This window comes from Haemaphysalis longicornis, unplaced genomic scaffold (assembly GCF_048455015.1).
Source record: "Haemaphysalis longicornis isolate Haplotype H1 unplaced genomic scaffold, Haemaphysalis longicornis Haplotype H1 scaffold_2, whole genome shotgun sequence".
In the NCBI taxonomy this organism is placed as follows: Eukaryota; Metazoa; Arthropoda; class Arachnida; order Ixodida; family Ixodidae; genus Haemaphysalis; species Haemaphysalis longicornis.
Window position 1 is genome coordinate 164,558,394 of NW_027526295.1, and position 20,992 is coordinate 164,579,385.

The 20,992-nt window shown below is 50.1% G+C and overlaps 1 protein-coding gene across 14 annotated transcripts in view; it reads left to right on the plus strand.

Moving 5' to 3' along the window:
- The window catches only part of LOC144169428 (tensin-3-like), a 292,831-nt gene that overhangs the window by 221,580 nt on the left and 50,259 nt on the right, over positions 1-20,992 (plus strand). For all 14 annotated transcript variants that reach the window (XM_077698569.1, XM_077698567.1, XM_077698574.1 and 11 more), the window contains one exon: positions 13,323-13,361. In XM_077698569.1, the coding sequence (XP_077554695.1) occupies positions 13,323-13,361 (39 nt within the window). The remainder of the gene's footprint in view (positions 1-13,322; positions 13,362-20,992) is intronic.

A 20,992-nucleotide genomic window follows, 5' to 3' on the forward strand; every position in this document is an offset into this window, starting at 1 on the left:
AGGAGTACACGTCGCTCACGAACGTTCGCTCGACAAGCGTACGGGTTGGAGGCTATAGAGTGCACGCAGCTGCAGTTAGAGGGCGAGAAAGGCGCGATGTCCGTTTGCGTGGCCAGATTGTTGTTACCCGTCATGTTTTTACGACCTGTTCTTTACGCCGTGCTAAGCCTAACCCGATTCTCCAAGAGGGTCTCTCTGTCTGCGATTCCTCACTGCTTGCAACCAACTCACCCGAGCCTGTTTCTTAGGTTGAATTTGCTCTTTCGACGAAGCTGGGAGCCTCGTTGAGTCACCCCATAGCTCGGTGGTTTCCCCGGCTCATAACGCTTCCCGTAGGAAGCAGCGGTAACACCCTTCTCATCCGTTTTCCAAGCGGCGCCAATGGTGGATCTAAGGGCAGGGTTCCTCCAACTATTTCGAAAGGAGCGATTCCAAAATCATACTACGCTTAATAACAGCCTTTCCCTCCCTCTTTCCCCGAGAGGGCAGTCTTAATACGCCCTTGAACTGCTTTAGGGCTGCATACCGGGTCATGTTAAGTGAGCACCAGCGCTGTGTTAGAGGCCCCTTTGTCAGGGGAATGAGTCAACAGCCGGCGTGCAGCACGGGTGACAGCTTCTAAAGAATAAATATCATGCATATATTAGCGATACTCAGCGTCCGGCAAAGTGTAGCGCCATCGAAAGTAGGTAGCGCATCTGCGCACTGGTTTCGACATATAACGCTGCTTTTGTATATTTGGATATAAAGCGGGAAGCGCTCGTGCGCGTACTATACCCTTGCCAGTTTCGGTCTTTGACTGTAGGTTACATCTTACAAGAACGGAGCCACGCCCAGCTTATATACGCTGGGACCTGCTTCCATGACCCACTCCCATGATCACACACAACTACGGCAAACCTGATCGCTTGACTTCGAGGTATTACAATAGCATTCGGACAACCACTCTCAGGTTGTACAAAAGCGCAAGCCTTGGCTCGTTTTTTGATAAGTTAACATAACAAAATACTTCCGTTTATCGCCACCTGTATACATACCGTGCTATACATTTTTCAACCATTTGCTTTCGGGCGTACATTCCTGTGCTCGTAAGATTAGCAAACAGCCTTATTTTTTTCTGACGAGGGAAAAAATTAGCTATTAGATGAAATCTAAAAGTACCAGCAGGTATTTTTTATTTCGAGTTTTTTTAAACTCGGGTGTTTGCAAGGCGGCTGCTCCGTGTTCAAAGCCGAAAAGTGGCCTCTTGTGGGGCGTGCGGCGCAGGCTCTGTTGGCGGCGGTGATCGCGCGTGCAATTTATTTGCGTAGCCCCCCACCGAGCACCTTGACCACGCCTCCGAAGGGGAGAAGATAGTGAGGGGAGGGGAAGCTTGCACAGGAGGAGGGGTGGGCGGCCAGTGGCCAGTGCTACGGGTGGCAGCGACTTCCCAACCCCAACTCCAGCGTCAGCCCACGCTTTGACCGACTCCTCTCCGGGGGCCTATCTGTCGGAAACCACGTGCCCTTTGTTTCCACTCTTTTTGTTTTTCCCGCGCAACGCCGCGGTGGGCCAGAGCTTTTCGCAGAAACCAAACAGAATGGGAAGCTCGGCCTGGTCAGTAATTCTTCGCGGAACCGCGCGCGAGAGAGCACGGCCGGGGCTTACATAAGAACGAGCGCGCTCTCGCGCCGGTGTCTACGCACGATTGCGGCCCTTTTCTCGCACACAAAAGAAATACACGGCTAATCTAAACAGCGTGCAGGAAATATACGGGACAGGGCACGTGTTTGGACAGCAGCAGCGCGCCTCTTTGGCGGCGGCCGCGCGGACAACGGCGCCGCCGTGTGTGTGGTTCGAAGCGCTGCAGAGCGGGAGAGACTTCGGCCCGCCTGCGCGGTTGAGAGGCGTGTGTGTTTGGGCTGCCGTCTGTTGCTTGCTGGCGCGCGAAATTCGTGCACGCACTGCGAACGGTACTTCGCGTAAAACGGGGCTGTGAGCGCCAGCTTCTGCCGTGCCCGCAGGGACGCGCGAAATGTTTGGCGTGGAGAACGAGCGGATAAATAATAACCGAATCGATGGGAGTGTGGCGTATAAAAGCGGTGGATGCCCGCGATGTATAATACTTGTTGGTTGGGGCGAGAGGTAGTGACACGCATTGCAGGCAAGCTGATTGTTAAGTGGTCAGTCTTCCTGTGGAGGGAATCGACTGGCGTTGAACGAAGCGTCGAGAAATGAGGGGAGTGTGTTGAGCATATTTGTGTCTTATTTGGTGCGCGATAGATGGCCAATGTCGTCAGACATTCGCGCCGTCGATACGCGGACACAGAGCGACAGGAAAACAGAGAATGACAGGGTGCGTGGGGAGAGGAGTGACGTCAAGCCGAGTGACAGCGGTTGCGCTGCGTTCGCGCAGCTGCCGGCCGAGTTGCTCGAGAGCAGCGGCAGCGGCCGCTCGTCGCTGCCCGGCGTCCCAGCGTAAAATGGCGTGTGAAGCGAGTGCAGCACCCGCTAGGCGTAAGAGAGGGTGGTGTGGGAATGACGACAAACGAAATGCTGGCCGACAGGCAGCTAAGCCGCGGCTAACGTGAGCAAATATGACCACTGAGACGGTAGCACGCAAAGCACGGTTGGCACGGTATGCGAGGGGCGTGAGAGAAACGCCGCGTTGCGGACTACTAAAGCTTGAGCAAGGCGTTCGCCTGGGGCTGAGCCTCAAGTTCTCCAGGGAGAAGGATGGAAATATCACGCCTTCTTAAAGATCCACCAATTAATCTCTCATTAATTTTTGCCGTATTTCTTTTCCTTGAATTTTATTCAGACCAAGCGTGATATGTCACATTAAAACCGACGGTTTTGGATGATTTTCAGAGGTGGGTGGTGGATTTAGGAATCACGTTTGAACAAGCCAGCTATTCCGAATCGATCCACTCGTATATAGATGTTGTAAAACATACGGAGCCAGGCTCGTCGCCTACGCATATCCGTCGCCAAAGACACCAGCTGCGCGTTTCATGAACATGAAACGCGTTCGCTCATTTATAACAATGTCCGCTATAACGCTCCTCGTGGCATAGCGCTCCTCGCCCGAAGTGACCTGTACAGCCGGTGACTGGACGGCTCCTCTGGCCAGCAGCTTCTCTGGCCGGACGAGGCCCCCGCACCGTTTTCCGCTCTTCCCCATCCTCAACACCCACGTTCCCCGCCGGTCGTTATCGCGCCGTGTAACGACGATGCTGGCGCGTGGTCAAAGCGCTGCCGCTCTCGGGGCCTCTGGCCGGCGCTAAACGCGCTTGCTTGTTTGTCGTAAGCGCTGTTGTTGCTCGCAGCCTGCGATGCTGCAGCGGCTGGCTCTACGAGCAGAGAACCACGAGCACGTGGGCTGCATTTCCCTCCGAACAACGCTCGCGTTGTACATGCAGCCTCTTACCGTAACCTAGCTTACTTCGAAGAGACGGAAACACGCAATAGACATGAAAGTCAGTGTCTTATATGGGAAAGTAATTTTATTTAATCGTCAATAAGCTCTTTGTTGCAGCTAAAGGGGGAAATGGGGTTCGTAATTAGTACCGCTTATAGACAAAGAAAAGACATTTCCTCTGCAAAGCACCCTGGTATATAGCATGCTGTTTTATGCATTAAGGAAATGTTGGCTATGCCGACTGAGTGCACCTTTTGTCACCTTGATGCGGCAAACAATTGGGCCTGATTGTTTTGCATGCTCAGCTATCTTGTGTGATAATGAGCTGAGCAAGAACACCTGTAGAAAAACCTAATCAACGTTTTACTGCCTAGAGCTGTTATATGGTATACAATGACATACAGTATAGACCGTTTTCGCTGGGATATCTTTGACACCAACTCCGTGAGGGCGGAACTTACTAAGGGCATGGTAGCAGTAGTTGGGGTAATTTTGAAGTGTTCAACTATGTCTTATTAACTATGTATGGCGGCCCTCAAGTGTTTTTTGTTTTTTTGTGCGGTCATGTCTTTATGGTCGTCGATGTGATACATTGTTGCATTCTTTGACGGTAGCCTTGAAGTTAAGTAATATAATCGACTGTAGCGGCATGCAAACGCATATAGTTCAGATGTAATATTGGTGCTAATATGTAATAGGGCCCTTACGAGGCAGCTAGCCGAAGACGAACGCGATCCGGATCGCGTTCGCCTTCGACATTTCTGCTCAAAAATTCTCATCCATGGTTTCTTCCTTGTATAAGCACCAATTACAGCCGACTTTGCAGTCACTTATACTCGCGATGTGTCCACCGCCTCTATATTTGCGTGCTTAGAAGAGCAAAGTGCGCTCAGTGAGCGGCGGTAGCAGCGAATGTGGCGGCCATAGGCGCGTGCTGCTGACGCTTGCAGACTCGGGTGCAGCAGACGCTTGCGAGGCGCTTGGCGGCGCGCATATGTAAGCCGATGCAGTGCGGCGTTTCGCTTCGTAAGCGCTTTCGTTGCGCACAACGTTTCGCATTCTCCAAGCTCATCGCAGTTTTAAACGAATCTCTAGACCCTGCAGTCGAGGGGACCCAATTCTGACTGATCAGCAGAATCTTTCCAAGCTCGCATTAAAGGTGTTTATTCTCTCGCGCGCACGGTTAAATCGGGCACTTTACGAGTCCCTAAACACAGGAATCTGCCCCCTTTCGTTCTCCACCTTGAGTTTTTTGTTGTTGATGTTCATAATTTGCGGAAAATCATAGCTTAAGAAAATAACGCCGCTTTTAGAATTTGCTCCTGCGAGCTACGAACTTCGACTGAACAATTATACCTTCGCGTTTCGTGGCGCTACCTTTCCATTTAGAGTTACATTTAGAAAGTTTTTGTTTTGTTTTATGGCTACCTTTTAAAGTTTTAGTCAGCAAAATGAAAATAATTTAGAGGGGGGGGGGCACTTCCCGAGCTTCAGGATGCTTAGAAGTGAGAATATATAGCAACTTGATCTACGCGTGGTGAGAGCGGATGCACTCCATTTCTCGTGCTTGGTCCAATTAAGCAAGATAAGTGTTCCAGGGAAGCTCTGCGCGTATATAATTATCGGAGAAACGGCCATTTCAGGCTGCCGTTATACCTTCATGCGCCGAGTGAACGTAGGTGCCCGCCCATCGCATTTGTCGAAGAGACCTCGTTATCCGCGCGAGGGAATGTCGCCGTGGGAAGTCAGTAATGAGGAGCAGGCTTGAGCCTGCCGAGGAGGGTCGGTGGACCTCCAAGGTCAAATTATATTCGATGACTAAGGTCAGGGGCAAATGGCGCGGGAAAGGAACAAAGAATAACTGTTGAATAAAAAAAAAACAATTGAAGTTTGGCGCGCATTCTGAATGCGAGTACATGGGGTCTAACAGCAGGAATGCAAAAGCTTAGACCAATTCGAATGCGCTTCAACAAATGAGAAGGCATTCTGTGGGCGAAAAACCGGTACAAGCTTGGTAATTACACAAAGCACCGCACTGTAGACAGGCAGTATCCCCATACACACAAAAAGAAAAGGTAACGAAGCAATAACAGCGCAAAACAAGCATGGCGACGACGCCGACCTGTCGTTTGGAGCATGGCTAGCGGATCCGCGCGCTATAGGTGGGGCCGGGCGTGAGACGACGTTCCCCGTCGGACCACGCCCGCTTTTCCACCCTTGAGCCGGTGCCCCCTAATTCCTGTATACGGGCTCCCCAGATTAATCATCGCGGTGCCCGGCACATCACGAGGAGCCACCCGTCTCCAGGCGTGACACGGATCGGTGTCGCGCCGGTATGCACATTCGGCCGTTCTAGTTGCTTGGAACCATCAGCGGTTTTCTCAATTCGCAATATACTGCGTTAGGACATGGAGCTCAGAACCCGTGCATACAGCGCTGGGAGACACTGATGCGCAGTCCCGATCCCCTACTCCACCTACGCCTCCTCCAGATGGCCGAAGAAAACGCCAAGAACCAAAATCTTCTGGCTGACAGACGCATCAACCCGCCGCGGTGGCTCAGTGGCTAAGGCGTTGCGCTGCTGAGCACGAGGTCGCGGGTTCGATTCCCGGCCGCGGCGGCCGCTTTTCTGATGGAGGCGAAAAGCAAAAACGCCCGTGTGTACGATATTTCGGCGCACGATAAATATCCCCAGGTGGTCAAAATTAATCCGGAGCCCTCCACTACGGCGCGCCTCATCGCCTGCGTTGCGTCGGCGCGTTAAACCCCACAATCAATCAATCAAACAGACGCATCACAGTGGGCCGCTCTTTACTTCTGAGTAACTCTCTCTCTCTCTCTCTCTCTCTCTCTCTCTCTCTCTCTCTCTCTCTCTGTCTGTCTGTCTGTCTGTCTGTCTGCCTGTCTGTACGTCCGTCCGTCCGTCCGTCCGTCCGTCCGTCCTTCAGCGTAGCCACGCTGGATGGGAATTCGATTGCACGGGCTGATTTCGCATATGTGCGCAGGTGTCCAAAGCGAATGAAACCCCTACGCTTTGTAGCCGTTTGCTGACTGCGAAGCGCAACAATAAATTCGAGAATTTTTCATCCTTGTTCCTCTTGATTCGAAACTCGCATTTTGGTTCCATCGCGGCGTTCGAACTGAGGAAATGTTCGTTGTCGCATTTTCACGATTGTCTACGCTGAGAGGGCACAGTCTTTAGCTGCCGTGTTACTACAACTCCTAGTATTTGTTGATGTTTTGCGTGCTCTATACAGTGGTAGCCGTCCTGTTCACCGAAAGTGTAGCACGGTCGCTCCGCAACAAAACTGGCAAAGCAGGGATCTCCATAATTCACCGTGAGTACAACGTGTGTGTGCCTTGTAAGAACACCAGGCGGCGGTACTTTTACTCGCGCTACAAGCCCCCGCGTATAAAGTCGTCGTGTACTACATGCGCGCTGCGTGCACGTGGTAGGCCGGAACAACATCCGGGCACCCCTCGATATAGCCGCTCATCGGTCCACGCGCGACGCACCCTGTCATTACCTTCGTATTTCGTTAGCCTGCTGCGTCTACACCGTATACAGCCTGTAATGATCGCCGTATACCGTTCTGCGTTTATCTTTCGCTATTTTATGTAAACGCGACTGCATTATTCAGCGCTTTTTCTAAGCGGCACTCCGTACTTAGCCGCTCATCTTCTTGCTCATTCCGTTTCCTATTATCTTCTTCGATGCTCGACTTCACCTATATCTCGTTTGAAATGCAACCGCGTCGCTTTCGCCCGCTGCTTTCGCCCGCTTGCTATCTCTGCGGCCTTCGTAGTTCACCGCAAATCATACGCATTGACATTCTTGCATCGCGTGCTGCCTCTTCTCGTTCCGCTTTCTCTCACGCTCGAATCAAGTGAAGGATATCATTTGCGGCGGACTGAAGCACGTACGTGATGCCCCCGAAAGCAGGCGCTAAAGATTACCATTGAAAGGGAAAGACGCACAAACCACAGGGTACGTATACCCTGGGATGTACTGCGCCGGACAGCAGAGACACGAGCATTCACCTCTGAGGTAAAAATATACATCCTTGCCCACCTTTCTCCTTGTGTCGAACGCCTGGTCCAGTGGAGACTTTATGTTTACTATTACAGTAAATGTCAAAGCTGGTACCTGCGACCTTTGTCCTGCCGCTGTAGCATGCTGACAAGAATCGATGGGGAACACAAAGGTTACAGACATTTGCACCTTGGGGGCGTTATCAGGACTCTCCAGCTGGCCCGGACGTTGCACGCAGTGAGAAACCCGCACCAGGATATGCGGCCATTAGGCGCTCGCTCGGCAGGCTATTGTTTTCGAGGCGCTCTGACCGGGTGCTACCTGCTGTCGTAAACAATCGGAGGCGAATGAATTGTGCGTGCTGTTTCGCCCTCCCCTACTCTTTGTAGGTCTCCCTGTCATTCGCGATCAGCTCAGTTGATGGCGGGCCCAGGGCACTGTATTAATAAAAATAAAAAAAAATGGCGCGGGGCTAACAATGTCACTGCCTCGGGACCGGTGAAATGTAGGTCCGTGCACGGCAACCTTGACGAAGAAATGTAGTTCCGTGACGCAGTTGGTCCGTGATATGCTATCCGGTACCCAACAAGCGCTTGTGTACATCTAAGGCACGCACGCACGCACGCACGCACTGTGCTACATTTTGAGCGCCTTTATTGATGGACGGCGAAAGGATAAAATGTCTTCTTTGCAAACCGTCACGCTGACAATCTAGTACGAGACATACGGGTTTTTCCGCTTTCACCCGGGTAAAGAGTGCGTTCAAAAATAAAAAGAAAGAAAAGACGTGTTGGCACTTTTGTCACAGAGTGGGATCATCACCTGATGCAAAAGATACTATTGCATGTAAGAACTTCAGAACTCTTGAGCTTTTTACTTCAAACAGGCGTAACCCGCCGTGGTGGCTCAGTGGCTAAGGCGTTGTGCTGCTGAGCACGATGACGCGGGTTCGATTCTCGGCCGGCCACGGCGGCCGCTTTTCTGATGGAGGCGAAAAGCAAAAACGCCTGTGTTCGAGATTTTGGCACACGGTAAAGGTCCCCAGGCGCTCGACATTAATCCGGAGCCCTCCACTACGGCGTGCCTCATCGGATGTGAAGCGTCGGCGCATTTTAAACCCTCAATCAATACTTCGAACAAGCGTGCGATACGCCTCCTTTTTTTTATTTTCTTCAGCGTACGTTGCCAGCTGGACAGTGTTGGTTTTTGTTCGCCCGATTCGACCTCGTCCACCACAGTCAATCCTTCAGGCAATCCTTTGTGCGTCCAATTCTTCTCAGACTATTGGCGCCAACGTTGCAGGCGCTCCTACAAACTGAAATGCGGGAACACGTACCTCGGCGGGGTCCAACGCACAATACGCAGCCTTCCATGCCACCGTATAAGGACGTATGGCTGTGTGCCGAGTTCTTTTGGCATCTGTAAGAGGCGCTGTATACGGTACGGCAGCTAGGCTGAAAGTTGACTGGTCGGGGCGGCTAACGTTGTTGTTCTCTTAAGACGTTTAAAGCGACACATTACCGCTGTAATGGCTACACGAGGGTCCAGTCCTATCGCTGTGCGCTTTCTAGGATACTGCGTAGACAGTCTAGGACATTTTAAATTTTCGAATGGGCGCACAGCCTGGAGGCTACTTGTCATTTTCTAGCTTATAACGTGCTTCGCTTCTCTGTCTTAGCATGAACTATTTCCTCGCGCAATTAAAAAAAATTATGACTATAAATCGGTAGGGTCCTCTGCAATCCTCGTCATGGGAGTGAATTTAATAAAGAAGTAACTTGGTTCATCACGTCAATTTAGTGAAGTATCATGTTTCGTCCCCTAAGCGTCACGTCGGTTTCGAAAACTGCCGTGATTTCTATGCAGGTTCGGGGATTGGGAAAATAATTAATATTGCGTTTAAATAAATTACTCTCAGGATCTGGCAGTTGCTAAATGCTTGCTATAACTGTGCGCAAAATCAGCGTTATATTGCAAACGTTTTCCATACTGATATGATCGTAGGCATCGATAAAACCGTTTCAGCCGCAACCTCGTACGTACGGACTGTCGCCCGGAAAGAGACCCCGTAGTGGACTGCGAGAAAATTTCCCATCCGTGACTAGTAGCTCAGGGAGAGCAGTGCGTTCGTAACGGAGGCGGGGACGCTGTCCCATCACCCGCATTTCTTCATCGTCTTCGGCCGGCCTTGCGCTGAGTAAAACGAGACGTGGTCACGCGAGGTCTCGTGACACCTAGGAAAACAAAATCTGCTGATAACCGTCTGGGAGCAAACCGCAATGAGCGATATCCCCCCCTCAGTTCTAGTCCGCAAGTTTCCCGCGGGGACAAGTTCATGACAGATGAATGTGCTAGAGGGCGAGAATATCTGGGGCGAAGAAAGGACGGCGTGTGATGCGATGGAGGACAAGATTAGGTTATATGGACGATGCCTGTCATACACGCACGGAGAACAGCGCTTAACGTTCCAGAACAGCGGGAAGAGAGAGCGGTCGCTGGAAGGCCATGGCTACCCGGGAATATCGCAGCGGGCGTCACGGCGCAGACGACATCACTCTGGCCAAGGCTGGCGCGACAGGAAGCGGGACTGGCGCGAAAATATGAAATGCACAGAATGACATAGTGTCCTGCAGAGCAAAAGGGAAGGAAGCAGCAGAGACAAAAGACGGGACAAAGCGCACAAAGCGGGCAGCCCGTCGTGAGTCTCGCGTCGCTGATTGCTCAAAGGCAGCGACGTGGGACCACGCCCAGTTTGTCACGTTGCGTCAGCTGGCCTGTCGTCCCCTCGTGAATGTCGGGCCATGTCGCGGTTGCAAGCCGCTGTCTCAATTCTCTCCAAAGCGAATAGCTCCGCGTGCGGCCATGCGCGCACTACACGCGAGCACGCGCGCACACGTACCGTTCGTGGTCCACGCGAGAATGCGCCGCAGTCACTTGCTGTCGCTTGCTTGGTAGTGAGCCTTATTTAGTGGCAGTTACGTTAAATAATGTGACATGTGGGTTTAATGTTGTAACTGAACATTAAAGGGATGTTCTGAAGAAATTACGAACTTTGCCTATGACGCCAGACATCAGTAATCAGAGTAAAACGCGTCCTTTAAGCAGTGACCTGTCTTCCTTTACATAAAAGATGAAGCTGGCAACCCCCAGGTCACTGAAACTTTGGCCGATTTGAGATTTTGTTTTGCGAGTGTGCTGTTTGAATTGTTTGCTTTTTAGCCGTCGATTTTTAATCAGCGGTCCTTGCGCGCACATGGAGGGAGTGGTTTTCGGCGAGTCTGTTAAAACATGTGCGGTTGCTGTTCATGCAGCCTAAAATTTCACGTATATAACCATCACACAGGCGGATTTATCGACACAGTCTTATACCAATGTCTTATACCGCACAGTCTTATACCAATGAAGAATTGAAGTATAAGAAGCAATACACTAAATTTTACATTTGTAGTGGCCACCAACAGATTTCAGTTGGCAGTACCGGCTGTGGGCTATGCGGTTATGTGTTTTGTTACTCCCTCCGGGCTCCAAACTTGCTCCTCGCATTTTTTTTTTTGTTCGAAATTGAACTGGGTAAAGCGAAACGCCCAACTCACAGAGGCTGTCGCATGACACGAGGTAAACCGATGCGCAGCTTATTTCTGGAGTTCTGCACCCGCAGCACGCCCACACACACGGCCTTCGTTCATTCGTGACAGCTTCATTTTTGCTGGTTGTCTTGCAACAGTTGGCGCTGTCAACGGTTCGTGACGAATCACCCATCCCTTTTCCGGTATTTTATGAAACACGAGCGTTGTGCCATCGAGAATGCTTCTTCTGACGCAACCTGGTGACATGCGGGACAACCGCCTGACAGATGCACTTTTTTGTTGTTGTTGCTTCTTATACCTGGGCCCGTAGCATCGATGCCCTCATACTGCCCATCTGTGTGTTTCGCAGCGCCTGCTGTCGTTGGATCGCATGCATATGCTAGCCGGAAATAAATGTGCTCGTCAACGTTTTTCGCCGTTTTGTGAGAGAGTATATTACGTCAGGAACCACGCTTTGTTCAACCATAGCATGAGTTTGTTGCTGCGCTTTTCCAATTTTGTGTCGCGATTTTAACACGAAAGTATTTTATTTCCGGATACACGAAGATTTCGCTGACGTCATATCCGTCACGGAAGTGACGCCAGTACAAAGAAACAAGCGGCCTGTGAAGGGTGCACCCTTGCACACAGGGTCTTTTTGCGGGGAAGCAACCTTTAGTACTAAAAAGTACTTTATACTTAATGTTGTTCGTTTTCTGGTTTTATATTTTAACACGAAAGTGACTTATGCCGCGATACCCCAATATTTCACTGACGTCATATCCGTCACGGAAATGACGCCAGTATACCTTTGCCGAAGCGACCCGCCAGCAGGACGTCGCTCGCCAAGCACACCCACAAGACAGCCGCCGACCCGTCAATCATGCTCAGCTGTACATTCCGCTGCATATTTAACTTTCGTCTTTTACCGATTCCTATTATAAAGGAATCAACCACAGTTTTTTTTTTTGGGGGGGGGGTGATTAGTGGTTTGTCTGTTCAATAAAGTGATGTCAGCTCGAACAAAACGCCTCTAAAACGGCAATGATGGCAGCTGCACATAAACAAAAAAACACTAATAAAAAAGCAACAAAAGGTATAAAATGACAGATTTATCTTAATGATCTCGCCGTGCAAGGGCCGCCCATGCACACTGAGTCACTGATCGCTATGCTCTGTTTTTGTTCGTATTTCGTTTTTATTCCTGCACAATTTGGCGACGTTCCGAACGCCGCCTTACATCCTACGCGTCCCCTTCCGCAAGATGCAGCGTGACTGGCGCCGTGAGGTCGTTGCCCTGCATTCCTTATTTGGCCCGAATCCGCTTATCTTCACGGCGCCCGCGGAAACAACAAGAGACGCGTGTAAACGGGGCCTCTTTGTATCACCCCGCCATGACCACCGGCCTCTTTCGGGGCATTCTCCGAAAACGTCGGAGCGTAAATGACGGCGAGGAGGGAACTAAGACGACCAAAGGGGGAGGGGATGGGGGAGGATCGAGGGAGGAAGAATCGCAGCTGGTGTCGGGCTGGCATAACGGGATGATGACTGAGTGCGAGCGAGGTGATAGAGCTGAGAAGCGAAGAAGACCTGAGTGTCGCTTGTGTGTATGCGTATGACAGAGCTGTGGGCGCGCACTGGTCGTTGACGAAACGCGGGTGAAAAGGCGGCGGTTGTGAGTTTCCCTCTGGGGATATCTCACGCTCCCGGCTGAATAAAAGAAGAAAGCGGTGGGGTTGAAGCAGGTGGCGAACCATTTTACTTAAGGGCCGCCCTACCGCTAAGAAGTAGTTGTGAAATGCTGTGCTGCTCCTTAACTTCTCAAAACGGAACTTACCTTGTGTCGCTATAAGGCCAGCTTCTCCTGCCTGTCCATATCACGTCATACGTAATCGCGTCACATTACGTCAGTACAGGTAACAGTGACTACGGTAAGAAAGCCGCGTGTTCACTCCTTCTCTTTGCCGCTGGCTTCACAAAATTTGAAATCAATATCATAAAGGCTCACCCTACCAATCTCCTAATTTGACGGCCAAACTTTTGTTTGTACAATGTTTTTGTTTTTTTTTGTTATGTTATGTTTGTTATGTTTTTGTTATGTTTTTCAATGTTTGTACATAACGAATTTCTAGGTTCAACGAAAGGATTGCGGCTCCCGCGAACTTCGAGAACAAGCGTTTCTGCTGTGCAGATGAAAAGCTGGGACTTGGCATTTACTGTTGGCATCTACTGTCGCTTTGTTTATGTGTCGAGAGCGGAACACTCGAACCAGTTAGATTGTGAGCGATCGTACTCATCTATTCTTTTTTATTTCCATTCGCAGGTGATATCTTCTTGTGACCCCAAGCAAAGTTATGAGTTGGTAAGTTGCAACGTCACATTTTTATTATTTTCCTCCTTTATCTTGTTGAACCAGAGGCTGCGAATTGCAATCCCCAGAACAGCGTCATTTCACACTGAAAAAATAAAAAAAAATCATAACCATTCTTTTGAATAGCGCGCGTACGAATGTATACGCGCACCGCTGAAGCGCACACTGTCTACAGCGTCCTGCTGGGAACGGAGAATGCCTTTTTTTGTTGCTGTTGTACATTTACAGTTGCTAAAGGTGGAACTCCCAGGTTTTCGAACCGGCGTGTGCGCCGGAAATCCTGTAAAGGGTGCTCCGTTTCAAGCACGTGCGTAATAAAGGAAAGCAAACTTCGTGGCCGATTACAAGTCAGGGTTAAATCTCGACCTAAATCAAGTGCCGTTAGAATATTTCTTCATAAAAACTCGTCGGTGCTGTTGTTCGGAAACAGAACAATCCGATGACCATAAGAGCATTTCAAACAAAATCATGTATCAGTGTAAAAAAAAAAATGGCACTGAGACGTCATGTGTGCCGCTGCGCGCATCACAGCAACACAGATGTGGAGTGCAGTGAGAGTTAGACATCAGATATAAACGGCCATAGAAACCCACTTTGTGAAGCGATTGGTGCCTAGCACGAGCGGATGTTCAATAAAGGAATTTCTAAGGCCACCAATGGCAAAGTACAGCTGAACTTTAGCAGCTGTCGCTGACAACCACATTGCGCACCACACAGAACAATTTTTCCAGTGCAGGCCATGCAGATCATGCTTTGAGAAAGTTACTACGCAGCATCCAAAATGATACCGATCTTCGCCTGTTTCGAGAAACAGTGCGAACGCATTTAATTTCTCTAAGTAAATTTGTGTAAAAATGAACGCAGGTATGACTGGCAGAATGTTAGTGTGTGGATTATTATTTTGACAAAAATTACGACACACACCCGACCAAAGAAAACTGTAGCCGAGGGTTCGACGGTACCAGTCTGGTCGGGATGAAAGATTACAAAAACGACAGACACCGACCAAATACAACTCCTAAAACTTTAAAAAATAAAAACAAACGAGAGATGTTTCGGTCGCACTACGGAAGCCTTGTTCACAATAGGGGTACGTGAAGGAGAATTCATGGTTTTTGTGTATTTTTTTTTCAGCACGTCACGTAAGAAATGCCTGTGAGAGAAGTGGGGGGAGGAGGGTGTTACACGCTTCATTCTGACTACGCATGTGACGTGTTCCTGGTATCTCCAACGACTACAATTAAAGACGCTATTTACAATTTCCTTCTTGGCCGATACTTTTCAAGTTAGTCCACTCAACCTTGCGGTCCTTTGTGGAAAATCTCGTAACCAATTTGTATAACACATTGCCAACAACGTTCCTACGGCGGCGGAATTGTGCGGTGAATGATGTCTAAAAGCTGGCGGAAAATTTGCAGTAAACTGGCGCAATAATAATGGAATACTGGAAAGGCTGGGCTTTAATTGCGTTCTTGACGTGCGGATCTTCAATATTGGCCTTAAATGGCCCAGAAATGGTTCTCTGTTGCGCGATGGTCGGTGGAATATCGCTGATATGGCTGGAATATGGGGCTAAGGCCGGAAGGGCTGGGCCTTGAACGACCAATTTAAGGTACGCAACTCGGGCCGATATCTTATCAGTGCTGGGCCCGCTGTTCCGAGCATTGGATAAATATTTATGTGATGTATTGCCTGTTCTTACCATGCTAAAATGTCCCTCACGGGAGCTCTTCAGCTCCAGAGCACAAATGCCATTGCGGGAAGTATCGTATTCGTATAGCTCGCAGTGGCGTCACATACGTATACCTCACCAAAACACCGTACCTGTGCGGCTTTGTCGGAGGGCGATTCGGGGTGACCGGACGGAGAGGGGAACGTTGTGTTCGTGTGGGAAATCTAGCGAAAAGGGGTTCGCGTGAAAGTCAAAATATCTACATATTACTGATCATTTCGAAAAACAGTGCGAAGGAGACGGGACACTAAAGGAGGGACGACGACACAGCGCCGAGCTCACAACTGACATCAGCGCTGTGCCGTCGCCCCTCCTTCTTGTGTCCGGTCTCCTTCGCGCTGTTTTTCGAAATGATCAGTCTCAACCAACTAGCCAAACTTGCCGTCCTTCTACATATTACATCGGGTGTTTGACTCACCTCCCGAGGAGGCGAATGTCCGCAGCAATGTTTTTTTTTGTTTTCTTTTTTCGTAAGCTGGGACAAGCTCCAGCAATGAGTCCATGCCTGATAGATTACGTGTTAGAGACAAGAAACGGTCGTTGACTATGTTATGTGAATATATCTTGCTTTCGACTTCCACTCTTGTCGTTCCTGCTGATGGAACTCGCGTGTTTTGAGTAGACATTAGTAGGCTTAACGTCGCACAAAGGCTCATTGGCTTCGAAATAGCTTGCGTGCGTGCCCCCAGCGTGTTTTAAACGCGTGACACATAACGACGGTATGCAAGAAGAACGAAATCCTCTTTCGCGATTAGGCCGCGGCAAAAAAAGAAGTCCGGGCTGACATGACGCAACACGACTCCGCATCCGCGCAGCGGACGCCAGTCGTTGCCGAGGCCCGGGCGCTTCCTAATAATAAAACATATCGTGTCCTTGCGGCATCGGCGGCTTGCGTTGCTACAAAGTGTCTTTCGTTCGTAACTCAAGACGAGCGCCCGTAGGAAGCGAGCGAGTCGAGATTTAGACGAGAGATAAGGACCCGGTGTGTGGTGACCGGCCTATCGATCGTGGTGCTCCGAAGGGGCTCAAAATTCCCTTTCTGGCGTGCCGCGGGCTTCATAAAAATAAAATGAAAGTGGAAAAAAAAAATTGTCGGTCCGGCTGGGTTCTTGGCACGCTTTCTCTATCGCATCCCACCTCCCGTACATCCTGGCCGTCGAGGGCCGCGAAAAAAAAAGTGGACTGCAAGCGCCGGTGGTAGTGGCGACCCCTCCCCTCCCCCTTTCCGACTGAAGTTTACAGAACTATGAAAAAAAAAAATGGAGCGTAGGCTCTGTGCCGGTGGAACAGTGGAAGGAGGTGCCTTTGAGCTTTGGGCGGAGGGGTGGAAGAAGAAGAAGGAGCGAAGTAAACACGAGAGAACACGGGGGTATTAAAGGTCAAGCCCGGAACATTCTTCTCTTCCCCTGGCCTCGCCGGGCAGTTGTGAAGAGCGAGCGCCCCGTAGGGCGGCGTGCCGCGTGCGGCTCGCTCGCTGCACCCAAACGTCGTGCCCCACCGCCGCGAGATTGGCGAGCCGTTATCGTGGATGTGGCACGCTGCTGCGCGAAGCCCCGTCGTTGTTGTTGTTCCTTCCTTTGTGGCAGATACCCACGTGGGGAATTATACGCGTATACACGTGGGGTCGCGCACCGAACGTCATCCGAGCGCCGCCACCCAGCCCCAAGCCATGCGCGACGTCGTGGAGTTTTAAACCAATATATCTTTTTATTAAGGGAACTTATTCGGCGAAATTGTGGTTTCCCTTTCTCCTCTTCAAATGGTCGAAAGAAAAAAAAATTAAATTATCATAAGCGAAAGTAATCCGGGCAGTAATGGGTAGACCGCCGGTCTCATGCTTGATGCATCAACGAAATGGCGGGCGGCTGTCGCGATGTTAAAAGGAGGAGCGAGCTAAAAACAGCGATTAGACATCGTGACGGGGAGGGGCCGACGGAACAACGCGACGGCATCTAGCCCAAGGTCATGCGCTACATATGCCATCGCTTTTAGCAGCGCTTGTCAGCGAAAGAAGTGGAGACGCGCATCCGCATCTCGGCCAGTACTGAACAGAACTCAAAGTCACGCTGTTTTTGTAAATAGGTTTCTCTTCGTGTGCCCTTTTCTTTTTTTGCTTTGCTACCATAAAATAGTTTAGGCTTTGTCGACCATGGCGTGTCTTTTTTTTTTTTTCTAAATATCTGTACTAACTTTGCAAACAAGCCCACATAACATCCGTTAGAACCATTCGGTGCTTGATCTAATGAGGTTAGCATCAAAGATACACAAACGTTATTAAAGAGATATGGGGCTTGATGATCGACAGAAGAGGAAAAGTTACAAGAACCGTGAGACAAGATGAATGTGTGCAACCTCACAACGTCTCGAGCGTTGTCAAGACTTTGTCGAGCTCTTCGAGGTACGGACATTTACGCTCGTCTTTTTTCTGGCGTTTCGAGGAAGAGGCACACAAGCGGAGATGTAGGAAAATAGATATATCTCGAATTTTTCTGCGTAACTTCAGCAACAAGAAACGAACATGATGCTTTCAGATTCAAAGTGGGCACTTTACGTCATCGCCGTCATTTTCACCTAGCCTCCTGCAATCCAGAAAATATGCGGATGGCTGGAGTGGACAGCACCACCGTTTGTTACCGTTACTCAAGAATGCTAACGGGTTCTGAAAAACCGCTACTGTCGATAGGACGTGCTCTGACATGCATGTTGCTGAGGCGATTATATAAGAGTAAAAGACGACGAAGTAAAGGTGATGGCTGGCTCTAAATTTTACGTTGCTTTTTGTGTTTTTTTTTTGTTGTAGACGGAGTCAGGAAATTAAAATGGGAAGTTATTTTTCCCGGAGTGGACAGTCAATAGGTGTCAGTGACCCCAAGCTATTCTCTCCCTCTCTGGTTTCGTTGTCGCTAGAGGCAACGACTCTTGTCTGACGCCTTCCCATTTCCATGCGCCTGATCGGTTAGCGTTACCCACTTCTTAAGTTTTTATTCAGTTTCAGGATATCTGTGTGTTCGCATAGCCATGGTATTTCTAGATTTTCCGAGCTAGTGCTCACAACTCTTCACGAATGAACTCTCAACGAGACCTTTTTCGCGGCCATTTCTGGGGACTGCGCAAGGAGCCACGAACCATTGCAGTATGCTGACTGGCAGACACAGAATCCGCGAGAGAGACTGCCATAAGCGGTGCAGACGGGGTGTTTCCAGTCACAACACAGACATCGAGGGAGCCCGTCCTTCGCAACTCTTCCTCTTCTTCTTGGCGTTGTTGTTGCTCCGTTTCGATGCACCCGTTGGTGGCCGACGCCAGACGGGCACGCCTCCGCGCACACCGCAACATCCTCTGGTCGGAAGCTTCTTCTCACGGCCACGGCGCCCGCCATGTGGCTCGCATCGCGGTGCAGCCCAAGTGCCGGCTTGCTCTTCAAGTGCAGATTACAGCTTGGCCCCGCGTGTGGGCGCGCCGGCCGTCGAGTGTTTGCAATAGATGGCTCTGGTGTTTGCTGTGCCATATTGGAAGCCCGACTGCTGTGCACGGCTTGCAGGCGAGCGGAAGGGTGCGCGCCTTTCCCCCCCCCCCCCCTTTTTATTCGGTTTCTCCCCCCCCCCCCCCTCCCTTCTTTTTACGAACCTGGGATGACCGTAAAACTTTCGAGGGCCATTCATCTTGTCTCGCGGTTCTTGTAACTTTTCCTCCTCTGTCGCTCATCTCGCCTGCATCAATAACGTTGCATCGCCCCTTCAATAACGTTTGCGTATCTCTGATGTTTTTTTTTCTTTCAATACTGGGTATTTATCTATTGTATCGCCTTCGTTTTTTGGCTAGGCTCCAGTCCACAGGCATCGGCTACACCGACATCGCGTCTGTGCTTCTGAACTTTGTATTTGAGCTAATTAGTTTACGCCAAGATTTGGTAACAGTGCCAAACTGACCGGGGAAGAAAAGGCGAGAAAAATGACGTTGCCCACCGGTTTTACTCTTGTTTTTCTCTACAGCTTAGCGTTGGCCTTAGATCCATAAGAGGACTGGCGGCAGAGCGGGGGGCTTTTCAAAATATTAGCGTGCTTGTAAAATTTATAGGTACTGTAAATTTATTTCTTGGCAGAACCTCATGATTGGTCGACTTACGTTGTAGGAACGTGTAAGAAAGAATGTATTATTGAGGAACTTCCCGCGTAAAGTCCAATTTTCTCTAACGCAAAAAAAAAAAAAAGAAGAAATAAGAAAGGCGGGAGGATACAACCGCGCCGCTCGACCATTTTGCGAGACGCCCGATAAGGTCAAAACATGCCGCAACGGTTCCCACATGGCGCCGGGTTCTCGTGCCGTCGGGAGTCTCGCGGGGTTATGAAAGCATGGCGCTCTCGGAATTCGCCGTGGAATGAAAACAAAACAAGAATAAAACAATGAAGCCCTGAGTGAGGGCGCAACATTGCTTGGTTGCTTGTTTATGTACACGAGGGGACCATATACATGAGTTAATTTATTTTTCTCAGTCTCGGAATGGCACGCCCCGATGAAACGAGATGCCACAAAGAGTATGCGAAGTAATTCACGGCTTGTGAGGCGGAGGACAAGGCGCCCGCCTGTGTTAAGGGTTCCTGGAAGGCCGCGCGGCGACGCCGCGGCGGCGTCTAAGAGAGAGGCGGCTAAGTAGGCGTTTTCGGAATGGGGCTAAGGAGAACGAAGTCTAAACACGCTCCGTGTTTAGACTCCGCATTCGTTTACTTGCACTCGGGAGACTATGACCGAATTCTTTTGCAACTGAAGCGCATTCGTGTATACGCAGGGCGTGTCACACGATTTGAACTAAGAGTTTGAAATTGGGTGGAGCAAATTTTGTAGACAAGGGGTTTGTTAATGAGAATTTCGGCAACCACATGGCGTTGCATCCGCTACGGTGGCTCGTTGGCTACGGTGTGGGGCTGCTGAGCTCGATGTTACGGTTTCAATTCACGGCCCCAATAGTCATTGTAGCACCATCGGCGGCTGATAGCCGGTGCTCACAAATTGACCTGCAGTTCGTCTCGTCTTCTCCAGCGCATGCGCACATCCTCGCTGACTATTCCGCGGCACTGTCGTAAGCTGCCGCTCAGTGCATAGGCTGGCGTGTGGTTGTAAATACTTTTGACGACTGTGCGTGCGTGCCGTCGACTAACGAAGTGTGCATGTATACGGCCCGCCCCACTGCGTGTTTCCAGCGGCTGAAGAAACTGGCCTTTCTAGGTTCAAGACAAATTTAGCAAAAGAAATTCGACAGACTTTTATAGTTTTTTTGTTTAAACCAAAATATAATCGCAGGGTTGGCTGCCCGTCGTGGCAGAATCACGACAAACAACGCAGTGAAGCAATAAATAAATAAATAAATAAAATAAACAACTTGGTGAACATCAGCCGATCAAAACCCTCTGGCCGGTCTCGCAACATTGTGAATCTGGCCCCGCAATTTCAGCCAGCTGGCAGGCACCGCTATCTTTGCTTGGCTGCACTGTGACAGCAAAGGGGTATAAATTAACAGTCGAGAGCTCAGCCTGCACCAGCGCGGTCCAAATGCGGCACACCACACTTTCACGTTTATCTTCCTTAGTGCTTGTTTCAGCACACACCGCTCTTCTCAAGAAGCAGTCAGGATGCTGGTGAATCGTGGACGTCTATCCGGCAATAGTACAAAAAGAAAAAAAAAAAGGGGGGGGGGGGTCGGATTGCTGCGACATAAATGTAGTTTTCACGATTTTATAGTTTAGAAATGCGTGCGAACTGCGTCAAAAGGGCGTCGTTTTTTACACGGATAGGGGTTGAGGATGTGTTTGCGTGATCCATCCGTTCACGGCGCGAACCCACAGTTGCATCTCAGAATGTCACACCGCTCGTCTGCTTCGCTCCTCCACGCGAC